The 20,071-nt window shown below is 40.7% G+C and overlaps 1 protein-coding gene across 5 annotated transcripts in view; it reads right to left on the bottom strand.

Annotated features, from left to right (window-relative positions):
• The window catches only part of LHFPL2 (LHFPL tetraspan subfamily member 2), a 126,628-nt gene that overhangs the window by 14,194 nt on the left and 92,363 nt on the right, over positions 1–20,071 (bottom strand). For all 5 annotated transcript variants that reach the window (XM_069775957.1, XM_069775959.1, XM_069775958.1 and 2 more), the window contains one exon: positions 3,120–3,903. In XM_069775957.1, coding sequence (XP_069632058.1) covers positions 3,120–3,549 — 430 coding nt within the window. In that variant the 5' untranslated portion in view covers positions 3,550–3,903. The remainder of the gene's footprint in view (positions 1–3,119; positions 3,904–20,071) is intronic.

Here is a 20,071-nt window from a genome sequence, read left to right as displayed (position 1 = left end):
GGTAGTAATTATCTATTTAATTACACAGCTCTATTCTTTGCACTCTCTATTGCAGAGAAAAGATGCTTTTTCAGATGAAACGATCCTCAAACATCTCCAAACCCAGGCCCACTGATTACTGTTTCTACAGCTCCAGAATGAAAGGCACTGCAGTCTGAAAATAAGTGGTAGAAGGCCTTGCTCTGTAACAAAGGAATTACAGGAGTTTAAACAAGAGTCATAGTTTCTTCTTTCATGGCTTTGTATCTCTCATTTTCTCAAAAAAAAACCCCAACCCTCTGTGGACCAGATATGTGTGTGGCTCCTTCCCGTTGACCTAAATGAGAGTTTGCACATTTGTCCAAGGGCCATAACAGAAGAGATGTTGCTGTCTGCTCTATAATTTCACCGTAGGCATCATCCAGGTCACAACCAATGCTGCTAGACTGGAAAGATATATCCGGTGTCTGTTATTGTTTTTTCGTGATGAATTCCAGGAATAAATTAACTTGTTGTATGTTTTTAATTATATTAAATCTCCACTGCAAAGATATAGAGATTTTAAATGAGATTAAGTCTGCAAGATACTGAGTTCCTGTAGATGACTCTACCATGCATGCATCTCATCTTTGAACATGAGATGTTTGACATACTTGCAAATATTGGACTAATACAGGCTGATAAACAAAATGATTTTGTGACTTATTCTCCTACACTTATTAAAAACATAATTTTTCACATTTGAATGAATGACCTTATGCTTAAGATGATTAAGGGAGGGCTGTATCTTGTTCTCTGCTCAGGGCATTAGTCTAGCTATAATAATCCCTGTACTGATTAACCATGCTGACAACTGTCCTTCTTGAACAACTTGCTTAAGCATTTTCCAAAACTCAGGAACTGGGAAAGTTGAAATTAACAGCTGTGATAAGTCATAAGGAAAATAATTTCAACTACGTAAGCAGATGCTGTAATGCTACTGGCACAAAAGTAGCAGTGGACGCAATAAAACTAATCTTGAGAAAACAAGCTGTTAGTGACAAGACACCCAGCTGCAAATACTGGCAGGCGGACTCACAGCAACAGTTTCAGTAACATGACCCTCCCTTCTATTACCTGGTTTCATGCTGTGTCATTTACCTGAATTATAAGACAGGAAGTGCTCCTATCCTCAGAACAGCTCAAAAAGGACTGATCTATCCCCTAACATGTAAGAAATGCTTTGTCGACCATGTTGTTCAGTTCTTGAGGCCACCAGTCTCATTACAGGTACAGCAGGTTTGATAATAAAACATAAAACTGCCTTTGCACATATTTTCTCATGAATACATGGTCTCAAGAACAGTATTCTAAGACACAGGAACCTACTTCCTGCTAATCTTGATGTTAGACTAGATACTTAGAGATGGTATGAGAGTTCTAGATGAAGTTGTCTTTTCAACAGACCCAAGTCTGACATGCCAAACATCTACTTATGCTGCTAACCAATCTCTCCCATATAAATACCCCTCCAACAGAAAAGAAATAATGTAATCTCCTGAAAAACAGGTTTCATGGATTATTTCTGAAGTACAGGGTAAGAAAGCAGAGAGCTAAAACCTTCCCCAGCTTAATCTGCACTGCAGAGCTGCTTCCTTGTCACACTGTTTCTGGCAAATTCTGTAAACCAGGCACGACTACAGCAAAACCTGTTATTTTTACCTAAAGGACATTCATCTGCTAATTGTATGCCATCATGTGAACAGAAGAATCTTGAGCCAACTTAAGGATCTAATTCTGCCCCAGAAGCACAAACCTTACATTGTGGGTGACATGAAATAAGCAGTACACTTTTATACCGAAGACGCATGAAGTGGAGGATGGCGAAAGCCACCATGCCTAGTGCTTCAGGAGCCAGCGTCAGCTGGTCCCTGGACCATAGTGCTGGCTCCAGAGGGCTGCAGCAGGCAGCAAATTCAGTTTTTGCCTACTTCCCCATGTCTTTAGAATAAGATTAATTTAGGACTCAGCTAAGCATGTGAAACCAACCAGCTTGATAGAGGTTTGAACACCTATCATTACACCTCCAGTCTAGGTACAGCCAGCACAGACATGTTTGGCCACCTCAGTGGAGGTGAAGAGGGGAGAAGCTGGATTCACATTTCGAGCAAACAAGTTAAAACTCCTAATTTTTGTTGTAAGAAAACCATTTTATGAATTGAAAACATCTGCTTAAGAGCACCACTAAGAGGGAAAGAGGATGTGGCCCTGCTCATTCCCTTCCTCCTCACAGGTCTCTGAGGGCTGCCTGAGGTAGGGCAGAAGACCACTCTGCTCCAGATGACCACACACACACAGCACAAAAGATGAAAACCTGCGCATGGGACAGGTTCTCCCCACTGCTCACTGGCAAGTACAGAAAGCCAAATACTTCTCTAACTAGGGCTGTCCAGTGTCAGTTTACTAACAGTCATTTTCACTGTAAGCAAAACCACCAAATCTCTAGAACTAATTCATCTTTTCAGGCAAGAAACAGCTGATACTTGGACAGTGAAAAAATAAGCACACTGGGCTGTGTAACTGCAACTGAACAATAACCTGGCTAACGGAAGGGTTTATCATAAGGTATTGCTTGTCAAGCTCACAGCCTTCAAAGATGCTGTTTAGCATGAAAGACTGGAGAACTGGGTGTGCGACTGCAGTCTGTTCTCATCCCTGGGGTGGTATTTGCTCTCATCGCAGTCATGAAGCCTCTGAGACACTGAGAGAACTGCCTTCAGTCCATGGTAAAATTACTAAAGTAGCGAGAGGGAGATAGACTGCCTTAACATGAGTATTAACTTTGCTCTCTGCTGGTAACAAAGGAGAGAAGTTTTTGATACTGAAAGAAATTCAAACAGAGAGAAAAAACTGAACAGCAAACAAAAGCAACACTGGTCAGTTCATTTTGGCACACATCAGGCTGCAATTCTGCTGCCAATGTCAATATATTACATGCTGTGTAGCTATAAATTTCACTTGTGTTTGAATAAACACCAGCATATAGAACTGCTTTGGGTCTGCCTAATGCAGTCTGTCTGTGGACAGGACAGAATTGCTATATTTCTTCAGCTGAATGGCCCCAAAATTAAAATCTTTAGTTGCTCTCAAAGTACACGTACCTGCAATCCCTTGTAGCAGCCCACAGACATTAAAAATGCTTTTCTTCATAATACTCTGCACACACATAGTAAAGACAGACACAAATGCCACGGCACAGAGAATCATGATTCCCACGGCTAGGAAAATAGCGGTTGCCTGCCAGAACCCACTGGCAATCTCATTGAAGTTTTCGGCGTAAGGACCACAAAGCGTGTCTCGTCTAGAAAGCTGCATGTGGGAGATTCTGGTGCAGCGCCCATAGATGCCCAGTGTCGGATGGTAAGGCTCCTGCGACCCCCCCGTTCTGTTGTCCACATCCTCAGAGCTTGAAGGCTTTGCTTTGCCAATCAGCCAGTCTGCGCTCATGAAAGCAATGAGCTCTGCGAAAGCCACCACAATACTCAGGAGAGTCCATAGCATCGACCGACATGTTACAATGACATGACACATATTGATGTTCAGTGCTTCTGATCAGTACAGCTGACAGTCTTAAAATCCAGGCACAACAGAGAAAAATTAAATTAAGAAAGAAAAAAAGGACTCTAAGAAAATCACTGTGGCTGTTCTGCCTGCTCTTTCAGCTCTCTCACAAAGGCCAAGATGAAATTTCTCAGGAGAAAAAGTGAACGGCCCCAAGTTTTGCAAGCAGTACAGTCATTTGTTCTCTCTGTTTAGTTCCTCCTTTTTTCTTTCTGGGATGATGATCTCTGAAGTACGCTTTTCTTTCTTAATATTCATACTGGCACATGATGCTGCAGGCTGGCGGGGGAGGCCAAGGACTGCCCACTCTTTGACATCACACACCTACAAGAAAAAAGAGACAACACAGCAGCAGTGAGAAAAAAAGTCTTCGTTTCCGCCCCCACAACGAGCCAAGATCTCTGGCAGACCCACATCTACATGCAAAAGCTCTAACAAGGGCCAGTCAAACAGACCCTGCTGGAAACCTCTTGGGTTTGTCCCAGGGGAGTGATTAATCTCCCATTACTCAGCCCGTACTTAAAGGTACATATCTGCTTTGCCCCATCCCATTGTGGGTGTTTGTCAAGCCGTTTGCAAGCAAAGGTCTCAGTAACACCCAGAGGTCCCACCCACTCCTACCACCACGCCCCCATCATCTTCCTCTGGTCGAAATTACCAACGTTGCTGGCAGTTACCCAGCAAAATGTTCGTACACGTTTAAGCAGTTTCACAGACGTGCGCTCCTGCCTTCAGTTTGGGAAGGCAGCACAGCATGCCTCCAGGAAGGAAGCCAGGCACAGCTCCATGTGCCATGGGCACCTGGGTGCAAGGGGCAATGAAGGAACCTTGTTCCAACCTTCTGGGCTTCTGCTGACTGCAGCTGAGCCAACCCCAGCCTTGCGAGGAGGTGAACAGCACTGCAGCTGGGGACAGCCCGCCCTGCGATGTGGTGACAGCCCATCCCTTTGAAGCCTGGGTTTTGCAGGACCGGTGCTTCCCCGGGTTCTGTATCCAGCTTTGCACCAGTGTTTCAGAAAAGCAATCTGCCTGCAGGTATGTCACACACCTCATCTTGAACTGATGCCAACACCAGCAGCCTCACGTGACTTACGCCCCTGTAAACAGGAATCTGCGGAAAAATGCTTCAGTCGCTGCCAAGTGGCCAAGAGCCCTGGTGAGAGGGGGTTGCCAGTCAGCCTTGAGATTCCCGACTCCTCTCAATTACCCCCTTCCACAGCCCTGTGCACGCTGGGAGTGCAGCAAAATGTTCCCCAGGGCTTTCCCTGAGCCTTTATGCTGCCTTTCAGCAGTAGCTGATGACATTCTCAGTTACACTTATCTTAGTGCAAGAGGCAATCAGAGATCACTATACTTCCAACTCCTCTCCAAATAACTGGCCTCAAAATAACAAATGGGTCATTGCACATGCCTCTGCGCTTGAACTGAAACTGTGTTGCCTGAAAGCAAGAGTGGGAGCAGGAAATGCCCTCACATTACCCCCTCCATGATGAGAACATAGCACTTCCAAGTTTTCCTCACAAAAACCAAAATACTGATATTGAACTGGAGGCAAGAGAGTTGAGAACCATATCTGGACCTCATTGCTGTGCTGCTGCCAAACAGAAAGGGGTCAGCAGATGCCAGAAAAACAGACATCCCCAATTTTCTTTTTAGCTTTGTCACGGGGTTGGTATTTAATTTCTTAGGAGTTTTGAGCCCACTGGTTGAATCGTAGTCCCACTGAAAGCAAAACAAAACACACCCCCACAACTTCAACATATCCAGAATTTCATCCAGCAATTTCTACTCCCTCCTATAACTAGTCCTCGTGAATCATCTGCAAGATTTTATCTGCATTTCTCTTCCTTGTCTAGATCTGCAGACTCCTCTGGTACTAGCAGATATATGGACTTAAGCTGCTGTGCCACAAGTGAATTTTGTATCCCTTATTTTGATGTTACAGCATGGCCTTAAAAAAAGGCAAAACTTTTAGTTGTACTTTTAGCCATACGGAGATAACAGTTCAGCTCATTTTCCATTTTCTGGGGGAAAGCATGAAGTTTTCAAGCAACCTGACATACCGATGACTCGAATACACCCTTTGTAATAACAGAGTGCTGACATGTCAGCCTGCCAAAAAAAAGTTAATTCTCTCAGTATTTCCACTGCAAATAACAACTGGAATGTAGGAAATGTCCACAACAAACCTACATTCTTCTGATGTCATCTGCACGATTAAAGAGAATTTAAGAGAAAATGTCTTTATTTTTTAAAAGAAGTTCCAAAAAGCTCTAGAATCTGTATTTCTGTGCAAGCACCACACCCATGTGAACTCCTCATCTTTGTAATTCCAGGATTCTAACTGAGGTGCAAGGGACATAAGAGTTGAACACCCATCATAGCTGTTACTGTTTACTCTGTACCTGCTAAACATAAAATACCGCTTATTGAACACAGATGAGAACAAAGTTCATATTTACTTAAGTAGGTGAAAATTCCAGATGAACACTGGCAGCCACAAAAACATGGCACTGATAACAAACGTGGGATGCTGTATTAGAATCAGAAGAAAAGACCAAACCACGGCGTTCTTCTCCATTTGAAATGCAAGTGCAAGAATAAATTGCAGTAACATTTTAAAACACAGTATCTCCAGAAAAGTCACTGCATAAGCAAAATAGCCTGTCTAAAGATGATATGGAGATTGTGTCAAATCTCAGGACTTCACTGGAAAATACACTTCCCTGTTTTGCAACAGCACCTAAAAGTTAGTAAACGTCATCGATAACTACAGTTCAACACAATATACTTTGCTTTCCAATGAAACCTTCACAATTCAGCTTTTCCCAGGTAACAAGTACTTCATTCTGGTACAAAACGTATCTCCAGAGCAATGTATCCCTATTCACGGGAGAATTGCTGCATAAGTTTATTCTCGCACTAGTGATGCCCTCAAATGGGAGTGCCACTCCCCTACAACTCCTTTTTGTGAGCAGATAGACAGAAACATATGAAGTAGGATGCCGCATAGACCAGAGGAGGGGGAGCAGCATTTCTTCTTTGTGAGACTTGGCAAGGAATGATTGCAGATGAAGTACTGGAGATAAGTTACAGTTCACTCATGCTTGCGTACTTAACCTTTTTCTTCCAACACACCCCACCTTGAGTTTCCAAATGAACCTAACCAATTCTCACGTGGCTCTAACAGCACCTTTGTGCATGTATGTTTGTGTCATACATTGAAGCCTTTCCAGCTACAGACTGTGCTAAATAACTGCACTTCATGAAGCTTCCCTCCAGCACTCTGCTCACCCCTTTTCTTCCATTTTTGCTCAACAGAAACTCAAGCTAGGCCCTCGTGAGGCTGAAAGCTGGCTGTTTACTCCTCCTCTCAGTCTTCCATCCCTCAACAATTTTTTTCCATGACAGAACTGTATGTTCTTCACACCACTCAATATCCACTTCTGATCGACTGTCAAAATATTTGCTTTGACAGCCCAAATTCAAAATATACAACAGTTCTTTAACCCCTTTGGTATTAACTCATTCAAAATAATTCTTGCTGAAGAAGCAGACTACAGACTACAGTAGGCTCGCCCCTTAGTCATTTGGGCCTCCCCCTATTTTTACTATTGCATTCCATTGTATATGCGTGGAAGGAGGTCATCCACGCTGGGGAAGTGGGTGCCCCTACAGGGAAACCGTCCTGCACAGCAAGCACCCATGTGAGCCGCACACCATGGCAGCTCCCCAGCAAGAGTGTCTCGGCAGTGCCATCCCACCCCACCATACAACCCCCTGTTCCTTGGCTGGACAGCACAGCTCTTGGACAGGTCAAAACTACACCTTCAGCATCATTTACTCTGCTCTCTGAACCATGCTCATGGTCAGGCTCTGCATTAAGTGAAGTCTAACACAGTGAAAAGATGCCAGGGAGAACATCAGATCCTCACAACATCCAGAGACAATAAAACAGAATTCTTGAATGCAAAAATCTTTTGGTTGTTTTAATCTAACAAAACATCTTAAAATATCACTAAAATTTTCTTCCTTTTTAGATGCAATTTTGACAGCCAGATACTGTGCCTCAAGTTACACTTTCACGTTTCTGGCTAAGACTGTTCAGCTGTTGCCTTTTACTACACAACACTGCTACATGCTAAATAAATAAATAACATGTATTTTTCTGAACTAGACAAAGAAACACACTTGCCTCCATTTTGCTTACACTGCCAAAACCAGAGTCAGAAACTGATCCAAATTACAATATTTGATTTAAAGTTTTGATTTTAGAGATGTTGAGCTATAGGGTTTTACTTTGGCATACCAGGAAGGAACAGCTGCAAAGTTCAAATCTGAGTCAATCACATACCATGGCTGTTTATTTTAAAAAGGTGTTCTACAAGCAATGTACAAGAGACCTGCAAGTACCTTCCACAACAATGTTATAGCCAGTCCTTCACACTCCCCTTATGGTTTGAGCGAAGACAGGGGCTCAGACAAAACCCTACAATTCAGCTTTCACCCTTCCCAGCCTGGTTCTGTCAAGCTCAAGAGTGAGAATAAATCATCTTTAGATAAGTGGCTTTTGGCTTGGCTTAAACAAACAGCTGAATGGAAGGCCACACAGACTGCTGAAACAGTCCCAATTTATAAAATAAATCCAGGCAAAATTAGACATTTTCTTCTAAAGCTTGCTACAGTCCAAAGCACAACTACATGCAGGAGTTTCTAAACCTTGTTTACAATACACACGCTTGAGCATCTAATTACCCAAAATGTGCAAATCTTGAAAGTCTGGGTTCTGCTTTCTCTGAAACATTGTTCATTAGCAATTATAAACACTGTGAAGATGCTTTGAACTGTGAGAGTGGAAGTGGTTCCTATTTATGTTGATGTTTGTAGACTTGCTATTTAAAACAAACAGAAAGAGGGTCACACACTAAGACTCAGTTACCTCATGCTGACCCCCACCCAGGTCGACATGAGCTCCCTCTTTATGCAGCTTCCATCCTTAGGTGTTGCTGGACAAGCAAGCTAGTCAACTGTGAGCTCACCCTGCCTGGCAGAGTGAAGCACCATCAAACCACGGAGGGAGGAGTGACAATGTGGGATGAGCATTAGAGATTATTCATTTTCTGAGTAAGTGATAAATGTGAGCAAATAAACTTCTCCCCCCACTTGGTCCCCTCACAGGAGGTGCATTCTTCCAGGAGCTGCTGCCCAGGAGCTGAGGGCAGGCTCCTGCTGACTTCCACTCAGTCTTCAAAGTAGTGGACCAGACACCAAGCAGCATTTCTCAGGAGATACCACCATGAATGCCAACCCACTTTGCTAAAGGTGCACCTCTGCATTTCTATCCCCGCACTCTTATAGGTGACTTGCAAATGTAAGAAAAGGTACATTCATCACATTCCCCTGTCACCAGAGAACAGGGACAAGGATTAGTACTTAAGGAAATACAAGTTGTCCCAAAAGGTTTGGAGTAAGCTTTCTCTGCAGACCACAAGGAGCTCTGCTGGCACTGGTTTCTGGTAAGCAGTGCATACTTACCATGGGAAGCACCTGGACCACGAAGAAGGAAGGACACTTGGAAGACTTCAGTATGTCTTTGTTTTGTTTTTTAAATGCAACACATTTCAAAGTAATCAAAAATATTCAGGGTCAGATAGCAAAACAGGAGAAGGTGCTTTAAGGCTGAAGTGGTTGCACAGCTTCAGACAAACAGCAGAGAACAAGCAAAGGATTCCCTCCCTCTCCATCTACCATCATATTTTCATCAAATCATTGCCTACTGAAACAACATTCCAGAGCAGAGCTTCTTACTTGAAGAACAGAAAGCAAAGCTTTGATTAGTTGTCACTTGTGAATTAAAGGAGAGCAAACATTTGCATATCTCATAAATATTTAACTGTTATAAACCTTCACAGGCATATTAATGAGTGCATTATTGTGACAGGCTGTTGAAAACATGCCATACTCTGTTCAGAGACAGATGCATTTCACTGGTAATAGAAGGAATGTAGACTTACAATGCATCATGCCTTGTTCCTGTTGGCACAAGGTAAGATGTGAAATATAACTAAAATATTTTGCAAAATAGTTAAAACTCACTGAAGTGTCCTAATCATATCCCTTTTTCCTTGCCTTTCATTTGTACTATGCATGTTTACTTCAGCCTTTTCCTACCAAAGGCAGAGCTTGTAGATGTAAGATCTTAAACTAACCCTTGTGTGTGCAAATGTCTAAATTCTATGTATGCCAGCAGGTAAAAAATAAATAAATAAACAACAACAAAAATATGCTGACAGTGACTTGTTCACCTGAGGCTGCATGAGATGGTTATTCCATCCCATCTTGCAAGTGGGCTTCTTCCTATCATACTATGGAAAATGCCATCTAATTACAGGTGGATGTGCTTCTAGAATACACCACTGTAAAAGAAATGAATATAAAACTTATTTCCAACTTTTAAAAAAAGCAGTTGAAATGTACTATTCTCTTTCTGACCTCATTAAAAGCTGTGGCAAAACTCCCACTGACTTTAATGGGGCCAATACATCACTGAAAAAGCACTAGAAGAATGAGAGTTTCCAAATTTTCAGACCAACTGCAGGGGAGGTTTAAACACAGGATTCATTTCCCTCTTCCCTCATCCAGACAAAACTTTGCTTATTGCCCCCCTGCTAAGAGGAGATCAAGCTAACTCGGATTTCCAGCATCTCCTCTGAACCCCAAATTCTCAAGCAGGAGACTTGTTCTATTGCTCCGTATTTATTGACTTACAAAATTCCTTAAACCTACAGACATTACGTTGTGTTTTGAAAACTTACTCGAGATCTTTTGCAATTCCAAAATTTATTAAAACCTACAAGGCTAAGAAAAGCTAATGTGTAGTATTTCTATTGTTGCTATCTCAAGAGAAAATTACACATCCCATCAAAAATCATCACTAAGGGAGCAATCTTGGCTACAATTAGTGATAGCCTAACTGCTCAGGAATTTACCAACTGGGAGTGGAATCGTGAGTTTCCTTTCCTACTTTGATTCCTCACTAGCTCACTGAAGTCTCAATCTTCAAGAGTCTCATCAGAAGCCCCCTACAATATCACATCTGTCAAGCAGACTCAAATATTCATTGTGTTGCGATTACTTCAGACAACACCTCTTAACTACAGCTTCTAAAGAACTTTGGCAGGGGAAAAAGGGTGTTAGAAGGAAAATAGGAAGTCAGAAGGAAAGTTCTACTAATATTTGGTAGCAAACAAATCCTGCTATTTTTATACTAAGGATTTTTACCTTAAAAGGAAGATAGGCTTTGGCTGTTTAAATAGTTAATAGTCTGTGCATGAGCTAGAGCATCAGTCCAAAAAAACTTGGAATCTGTGCTTGTTGTAAAAAGCAATTCAATCCCATGAGTTCATCGTGACAGATTTGGAACTGCTCTTAATAATTTATGAATATTGTATTAAGATATTTATTATACTAATATATTGGTTATTGTTTAATACAAGGCTGGTGAGAAAAACAGGCAGGAGAGGAAAGAATGACTCAGTTATGCCACTTCTCAGCAAACTGTGGAGAATCACTTACTAAAAAGACAATACTAAGACAGGAAAAGCCTCGCAAACACAGTGGATCAAAGATGCAGAACTGTTTAGGAAGGAACAGTCTCTCAAACTGTAGGGAAGAGAAGCTGTTTTGGACAAACAAGCTTAAGAAAAAGGCACCTATTGGAGGTTCCTGTTGAAATTAGGCCAACATGGGACACCATATTGGGCCCCTCATTTGCCTTCAGGCAAAGCAGATGCCCCTGCAAACAGCCTTGGTTCCTTGTATGAAGGAAACACCGCTTCAGTTAATTCTCGAAAGGAACCACTACCATATCTCCTTTCATAGTTGTGGCTGTGTTAGCAGAGCAACCACAAAGGTTATGGATCTCCAGTCTGTCTGAACAGCCTGGGGCGGGTCATTCTTCTGCTAAGACAAGACCTAAGCCTGTAGGCCTGAGGACTGCCCTTTGCGAGCAGGAAAGACCCAGAGGTGTTTGCACTGTTACTCACTGCACATACCTGCAAACAATCTTCTACATTAGTCCCTCCAGAAAGCCACCAGTTAGCAAGTCACCTCACAGGTGTTGACCGTTCTCCAGCTTCATCATGCGTAACGTTCCCACAGTGCAGAAAGGATGCACTTTCGGCAGAACAGGATGCACTTCGGATCCGGGCGGTACAGCTCAAGCAAACTACCCGGCTATGTTACTAGTGACAGATGAGATGGAGAACCTATTGTGTTTCAAAATATATGTATTCATTTATGTTCCTCTTAATTCAAACTGAAAGTGAAACATCCTTCAAAAATAATCAGTACAGATGAGCAGCTCAGCACAATAATGCATACAAACTTGTGTACGTGACAGGAACACCTTCCTTGAGCAAACACTGACTTTTCATTGTGTGGAGCTGAGGAGAACCAGTAGTGACTCAAGGTAACTGAAAAGGGTTGTGATGGATCAGGGCTGCCATGTTTCCATACTGTGTAGACATCTGAAATATCTGGGCGCCACATACAACAGTAAACTTGAAAAAAGTGCATGAAAATCCTTTTATATAGTCTGGAAAAAGGCAATGTACTCAGAGAAACACAGACATACAATATATCTGCGAACATCTACTGAATGTGAGCCTTAACCATTATTAATGGCTAACCACGGTCAAGAGAGGAGAACTGAAATTAGATGTTTCCGATACTGCATATTTCATTAATTAATAATTACAGGAATACTGTGTTCAGTTGGGATCTCTAAACTTTAAGATGGAAGCTCACTGCAAAGAGCTCAGAAAAACCTAGACTAATAATTCAAATTCTGGAAACCCCATTTTAGAGCAAGAAACAGAAAGAAACAGATGATTTATTTTAGCAACTGGATTAAATTCTAAAGCCAAGATTGGACATACTTCTACAAGCTGAGCCACGTACAAAATTCTGGCATGTTTTACGCATTTTGACTTGCTAGACTAGGTATTGATAAAAATCCTTTTCTGTCCCTAAAATGTGTAAGACTGTGAAAATTAATAACTAATAAAAATTTTTAAAAGCTGAAAAGGGCTAGAGGGAAAAACCATATGCACCCTTGTCAGCTTCACTTTCTCTGAAAATGTTCTATCGTCTCTCTGCCACTGACATCCTGCGGTTGTGACACAGCAGCTCTTAATGGAGCAAACTAAAACTGGACCTGTGTGGGGATATGCATACAGGTGAGGTAGTACTACACCTTCCTGCCATCTAGATACATAGGAAAAATGAAAGGAAGAAGGCAGTATTCACCATCCCAGTTTTCCAGATGAGATGTTCCTCAGTCATATAACAAAGTCTGTAGCAACACTGGGAACTGAACCTGAATGCTGCCATTACAAACCCTAAAACTTTGGGGATTTGATATGATCCTCAGTGTCCTGCACTGTGCCAACCACTTTTCTTGTCATCTTTCAAACACAAACCTCGGCTATTCCTCTGTCACTTTGAATCTCCAGCCCTGACACGCTGCCTGCAAAGGTACCCTTCCTTCTCCATGACCGTGGACAAATGATACCAAATGAAATGATCATATCTCCAACAGTAATTTTGACTTTCCTGGTCACTGAGAAACAGTTTTGTTATTAAGCTTTTAAAACTTAAATTTTTTCCTACAGCATTCACTGTTGAAATAGATAATTCCCACAGCAACAGCTTGTCCATCATTATCAGGAAATACAAATTCACCTGCAAGGAAACAAACTTACCTCTATGACTAGCCTTCTCTACTTGTACTTCAGAGAAGAACATAACTTCAGTCATAACACCTATAGGGGATGATTCTGCCCACATGCAAACCTTATTAAAGAGAATGAAGCTATAGGACAGTAGCAGATATTCAACAGGTCCCACAAGGTTATAGGGAGTGGACTTCAGGACAGACATCCTTTTTATGTATTGGGTTGGTGAGGTTTCTTTTTAAAGCTTTCACTGACGTTGATCCTTTTGAAAGCAAATGCAGTCTACAAACTAGTGTAAACGTAGCATCTGATTGTACTATTGCCAAAAGGTGAAAAGTTCTTGATTATGTCTTCCCCTTGGGAAATGCAAATAAATCAAAATCAAACCTGCATATCTGAAGATCTCCCAATACCTAGATAGACAACTAGTACTAAGAAAAAGTCCCTGCATACTACCAACTCTAAGAAAATCTGTCTGCTCTGTAAGTTTCAAACATTCAACTGGATTCTGAAAATGATCTTTAAATATAAGATTACCTATTAGATCTCCTTGTTCCATTTCACGCTCTGTATAAATATAGAGCTTCAGTGCAAAATTCAAAGTACACCATACCTACACAGTACAAGAAACAGTTTCATTAACTGTCCATCATGCAACTTTCTCTTTCAAAACAATTCTAAACAGTGCACTGCATTTTGTAAACTGATAATGGCAATTATTAACATTAGTTGGTTCTTTAAAATACATGGTTGCAAATTATAAACTTTATCTTCCATTTCCTAATAAAGGCCCTGCTAGAAAACCAACTCATTTCATCACGAACAATATTAAGTAGATTTGAATAAATCATTAACAGCATTTATAAAATAGAAAGAAAATATGGTCATGCAGACCAGATATTGATTTAAACTTTTATCAGAATTTTATTCAGAATCTTATCTTGCAAATCCACAAAGGTCTTTCAGTGTCACAGCTTAAGCTGTGCATAGTGCCACCATTTGCATATATTCCTGTTCACAGTATTTTGCTCAAACACATAACTCAGTTATGTTCTGGAACAAACTTCCTAGTTCATGTAGCTGGACATTTATCTGTCTTTCAGGTGGGCAGAACATGCTCTTCTGCCAGTCTTTGTCTATTTGGTTAAGACCATAGAATTAATAGTTCAGATAAAGCAATCAAATAATCAAGACCATTTGAGCCTAAAATGGAATACTCTGAGCAAACCAGTATTTTCTTCTTCAAGATGCTTAGCCCTATGTTCTCTCACTGTTGCATAATAAAGTTATGAGATTGGTTCAAAGCATCAAGGGAGAGAAAAGAAAGAAAAAATCAAAATAGACCAACTAAACGTGAAGAGGACAAAAACATGCCAGCAGAGAGCAAAAGGCCAACGCTATAATCTGCAGCTAGCTTCCTTTGCCAGCAGGGTTTTGGTTTGGTTTTAATAAAGCATTGCTTAACGTACTGAAATGCTTTCCAATGACTGCTACCTATTACTAAATTTCACATCTCTGACAATGCACAAAATCTTGCTATTTGACACAGTTAAAGTTTTATCTTGTATATTTATAGTAAAAAAAGTTTGGAAACATTCTCTCTTTACAAAACAACCTTCCATTCTTCCTGTGTAAAAGCTGAATCCAGAGATTTACCTGTTTTTCATTATAGCAGAGAAAAGATCAGGGGACATCAGAGTTCTTATTTTATTTAGAATTAACCAGTAACAATACCTATATAAAAAGCTGAACTTCAAAAATTATCATCTCAAAACATTAAGAAAAAATCTGTTACTCTGTTACAAATTCAACAATCCACTGAATAAATCAAAATGGAAACAAAGCAGCTTGCATGCATACCCAGTACCCTGCCAGTCTCCAAGCACTGTTGGATGAGTTGTGTCTGCAACACATGAAGGAGATCATCAGTTTGGCACCTTTTTGAGCCAAAGGGGCACAGCAGGCTCCCTTTTCTTATCTGTATGACAGGGAATACAGTTGTACATGAAATTGGACACAAAATTAATTAATCCGTGTTCAGTGAATGGCATCTTTAAAAAAGTAAGGGGTTATTTCTTTGGGGGATATTGTTTTTTAACTTCCCAAGTTAAAAAACAAAACCCAAACAGGTTGAACCAACCATTTGAGTCCTTGCTCCTGGAATCACTTTTGTCTGTGTATTCTCTGAGCTGTCAAGATGGCACAGGAGTAACAGAGCAGAAGCTCTCAAAGCTTTTTGGTGGAGCCTGGTCCATTTGCAGCACAGCCAGAACATGCCAAAAGATTTAACTGGACTGACTCATCGTTTGGATAATGATCTCACCTGAACTGAAGCTGTGAAAACACCAAGTGACTTGAGATGACATAATTGCTGTTGCAAAATCTGGATTCTTCTGAAGCTCTCCTAGAAAGAGGGCTTTGTTGGAAGACAGATGAGAAGCTCTTAAAGCAGACAGTCCTGGGGATGTGCCTAGAGGCCAGTGGGTACACATGCACAGCTAGGTCAGAGCTGTTGGCAGTACTGCAGCAGCCTGTCAGCAGCAGGCTGTCCTCTCCCAGCTGCAGTTTGTGCCCTATGCCCTTACTGGTTCTGCCGTTGTAGGGCCAAGATCCACCTCAATTGCTCACCTTCATATTTGGAAAAACTTATCACATACTAGGCTTTGATAGTGGAGCTGTCAACACTGGCTTCATTGCTGGCTGCATCTGCACTGCTGTTGATGCCTGCTTTGGTAGTGAGTCTTTGTGCAGCAATATTTTAAGATGCTGCCTGAGCAGCTCTGGATAGAGCATTAGAAAACACAGCTTATCTTTTACCAAAATTCACAGGCTTATCTTCTCTGGATTGGAAGAGACCTACACAGATTGCTGCAGGAGATGAAGAGCAGTTGTGCTCCTCCATGTTCAAGGTGTGTGTCACTGACTACAAAAACACTCACATTTGTTTACTGCATGTTTCTCCCAAGAAAGGAAAGAACTACTTTGTTCCTTTTTCACTACAATCAAAATCACTATCCTATTCAGGGACGGGAATATAAAAGGCAGAAGATTTTAGATGGACAAGTCATCCTTGTTTTTCTCAGTATGGTGCTGCTAAACAGTTATTTTTGAATGGTGTCAAAACCAAGCTTAGGGTAATTCCTGCCTTCTAAGCATTTTTCTCATTTGCTCATCATGATCATAAGGGCATGACTCTGCAGTGTGATGTAAGACTTCTATGAGTCCTAGCAGCTGTACTGAACTCTTAAATGCTTTTTCAAAATACATAGTTACAAAGAAAGAACATCAGTATTGATTTCAGGGGGGTTAACATAAAATCATCAGAAAAACTCTAAAGCATTTTGAAGAGTTTGAGGAGAGTCTGTTTACCTAGGACATGCCCAGTATCTTGTCTCCCAACTGCAGGTTGAAATAAGAAGCTGCAGGAACTGTGCAGCAATGCAGCTGCACAGCAACACTGCACTCAATTGCCATATGCTGGAGCCAAATACTGCTTACAGCACATGCGCAGCCCTGATTCTCTTTTTTATTCCACAGACACTGTCTTGTACATGAGGGCTTAAAAGCAGTTGAAACTGCAATGAAATATGCTGCAAGAAGAACAAGAATGCATATAGCTCCTTTCTCCAAATGTGGAAAAACTTTTGTGTACAGATTTTGGTTTCTTTATGAGCTGTTACAATAAGATTGTATAAAAAGGTACTTGGCAAGTTGGTTGGTTTGTAGAAAAAAACAAACAAACAAGCAAACATGACACATTATGTTAGATGAGGCGTGTCTGTCTAAAATGTAAAATTAACAGCTGGTCACAGTTATACCTAGTAAAACAATCCTCTCCCTTGCTTTCAAACCCATATTTATGTTTAAGGATTTTTTTTTCAACAGGAAGCTATAAAAAGAAACAATAAGCAGAAAGTACTGAAACCACAAGGAAATGCAAGGAAGAGATAAGGTGAAATACTAAAAATAAATCTGGAGCAGTTGCAACTTGGTAAGGAAGTAAAGTAACAGCAAGAAGAAGAGCATGGTAGAACAAAGCACACTATGGGAATGCAAACACAGGTGGTTACAATAACCTGTGCAGGAAAGTTGCACGCATAAGAGAAGGTCAATGCACTACTACTATACTCAAAGACAATGAGAGTGTGCTAAAACACAAAGAGGAACAATAGAAATGATGGACATTCAGTTGCACCTGTGTGGAGACTGAAGCACTCTTTAACGCTCCAAGAGCCTGGCTGCTGAAGGCCAACTCAGAAAGCCTGCGCCATTCTCCAAGGAAACCCAGCAGGGCAGCTCAGCTGCACCACCGCTTCTTGACAGCACTGGAGAAAAATAAGCTCTGCCTGACCTGGGGCAGGTTTGACACAAGAAGGTGTCCTCGCTCCAGGTGCCTCTGAACTGAGGATGCTTTATATCACTCACCAGTACAAAACCCAACATAACCAGAAGTCTTACAATACAAATGTTAAATGATGACCTAGGAAAAGTGATACTGAATTTTATAAGAAGCTGTAGAAGAATGGCAGATAACTGAAATGTGTGCAAAAGAATGGTCAGTGATGGCTTAACCTTTGAAAACTATTGGGAAATTTGTAAAAATAAGTTTAATACAGAAGATTGGAATTTATCAAACACAGCAGTCACCTTTCAACACTGAAGAATACAGTGCTGGAAGAAAAAGAAAAAATCAACACAGCCTAAACTAAGACCAAGAAACAGGACATGTATGAACTCTTGTAAGCAATTCTCTTAAACCCATGAAGAACATGAAATTATGGAAATAAATCTAACCTTTCCACGGTGTGTTCCTTTAGAATGACAAACTAAAATCCAAAGCTTAAACTATTATTTCTTTGGGAGGAAAAGATTAAGAAGGGTGTTGGGACAGGCAGGCAATTATCCCTCCATGCAATTTAAACTATATTTTGTCTCCTGAAAATACTAGGAAGACATGCACAGAAGAATGCTGTTGAAGACAATTTGAGTTAGGCTAAAACTGGATACATCCATTTAGCAGACCCCAAACAACCCAATTTCCTAAGGGTAGGCTGCCATTGAAACTCTTAGGACTGAGGGAGCAAAGCATTCAAGAGGTTCAATACAGCTGCTAGGACTCAGAAGTTTTACATCATACTGCAGAGTCATGCCCTTATGATTATGATGAACAAATAAGAATGTTGCTTAGAAGGCAGGAATTACGCTAAGCATGGTTTTGAAACCATTCAAAAATAACTGTTTAGCAGCACCATACTGAGAAAAACAAGGATGACTTGTCCATTTTCTCTTCTTCTTTCTGAAACAACAGAGAAAAAAGCATTCATTTAAGTTTGTTGGTACTGTACTTATGTGGTAGTTAATCATTCAAGAACAAGCAATGCCTTTGTAAGACAAATGAGGCATGGAAACAATTAACACAGAAAACCTCTATTTGCCTTTTTCCCTTCCCTGTCTTGGTAGACATAAGCCATATTTGCACTGATAGTGAGATACAGGGGATACTGCAACACTTCCATTACTGCACCTTTCTCAAAAGCACCTATGCTGATTTTAAAAATATACTATAAACGCAGTTGATTAAGTAAGGTAGCATATAAAGAATGTATCTTTTTAAAAAAGATTTATATTTAACTTGATAAAATTAAGCATTAGCATAGAGCAGATTTTTAAGTCTGACCGTACTAGTACATGAACATCCAAATTAGTTCAAAGTCATGCTCCACCACAGTATCTCAGGGACTTAAGTGCTATTGCAATACTGATAAACTGTTATGCATGCTGTCAAACAGATGCACTGTAAAAACCAGACAGAGAGAAAATAGACAACACACCCCACCTACTTTTTTTTCCCCAGCCCTGAAAGCAAGAAACCGAAGCCCATTTGATTCCAACAACAAAAGCCAGGTAATGCTCAGTGGGGAGGACCGACGGGGGGGTGTGTTTTGGTTTGTTTTATTTTGAAAAGATTTGCTAGATATATTCTGCAGTAACTTGTCATGCATAATATTATTTAGCTCCGAGTTAAAATAAAATCGTGGCTTAAAGCACAAAATAAATACAGACTATGACACTGAACTTTCAGCTGGTAAAATGCTTTCATATACCCACCAGGATATTAAGACACAAATCCCTTTGGTTAGTGACATTGTTTGAATTTGGTTCCCAGAAGAAACTAATACACAACATCAAGGCTGTAGATACATCAGACTTCTCAACTACAGCAAAACTTTTGAAATGGTGACTATGTTTGCATAGTTGGTTTTTTTTTCCTGAGCAGAAAGATTCCACAGGATATACTTAGAAATGCTCAGTATCATTTAAAAATTCTAACTTCATTGCCAGCAGTTTATGAACTCATCATTTCCATAAGGCTTGCCTTGCTATTTGATCACAGGCATACAAGCTTCTTTTGAGCATTAACATGCATCTATAACTGTAATCTTAGAAACACAACAACAAACTGACTCAGTTACTATGTTTTCACTTGGATTGGTTGGTATTCAGGAAGTGAGAGACTGATTACGAATCATCTGAGAGTGCCCTTGAAACGATGAGTGACCTTTTCAAAGTTTCAGAAGAATAAACATGTATCAAGAAATCACTGGGAAACAGCTTCTTAAAGAAAACAGGTAATGGAGAAACTTAGTTGAGGGTGAATATATCACTGCCTGTCTGTCACATCCTGACTTTTATGTTTTCAACATGACAAGGCTGAGTGCCAGCCCTCTTCAGAAAACAGGGATGCTTGTTTCTTC

This window comes from Haliaeetus albicilla, chromosome Z, assembly GCF_947461875.1.
Source record: "Haliaeetus albicilla chromosome Z, bHalAlb1.1, whole genome shotgun sequence".
NCBI classification, from domain to species: domain Eukaryota; kingdom Metazoa; phylum Chordata; class Aves; order Accipitriformes; family Accipitridae; genus Haliaeetus; species Haliaeetus albicilla.
This window is presented reverse-complemented; position numbering and strand designations above follow the sequence as displayed.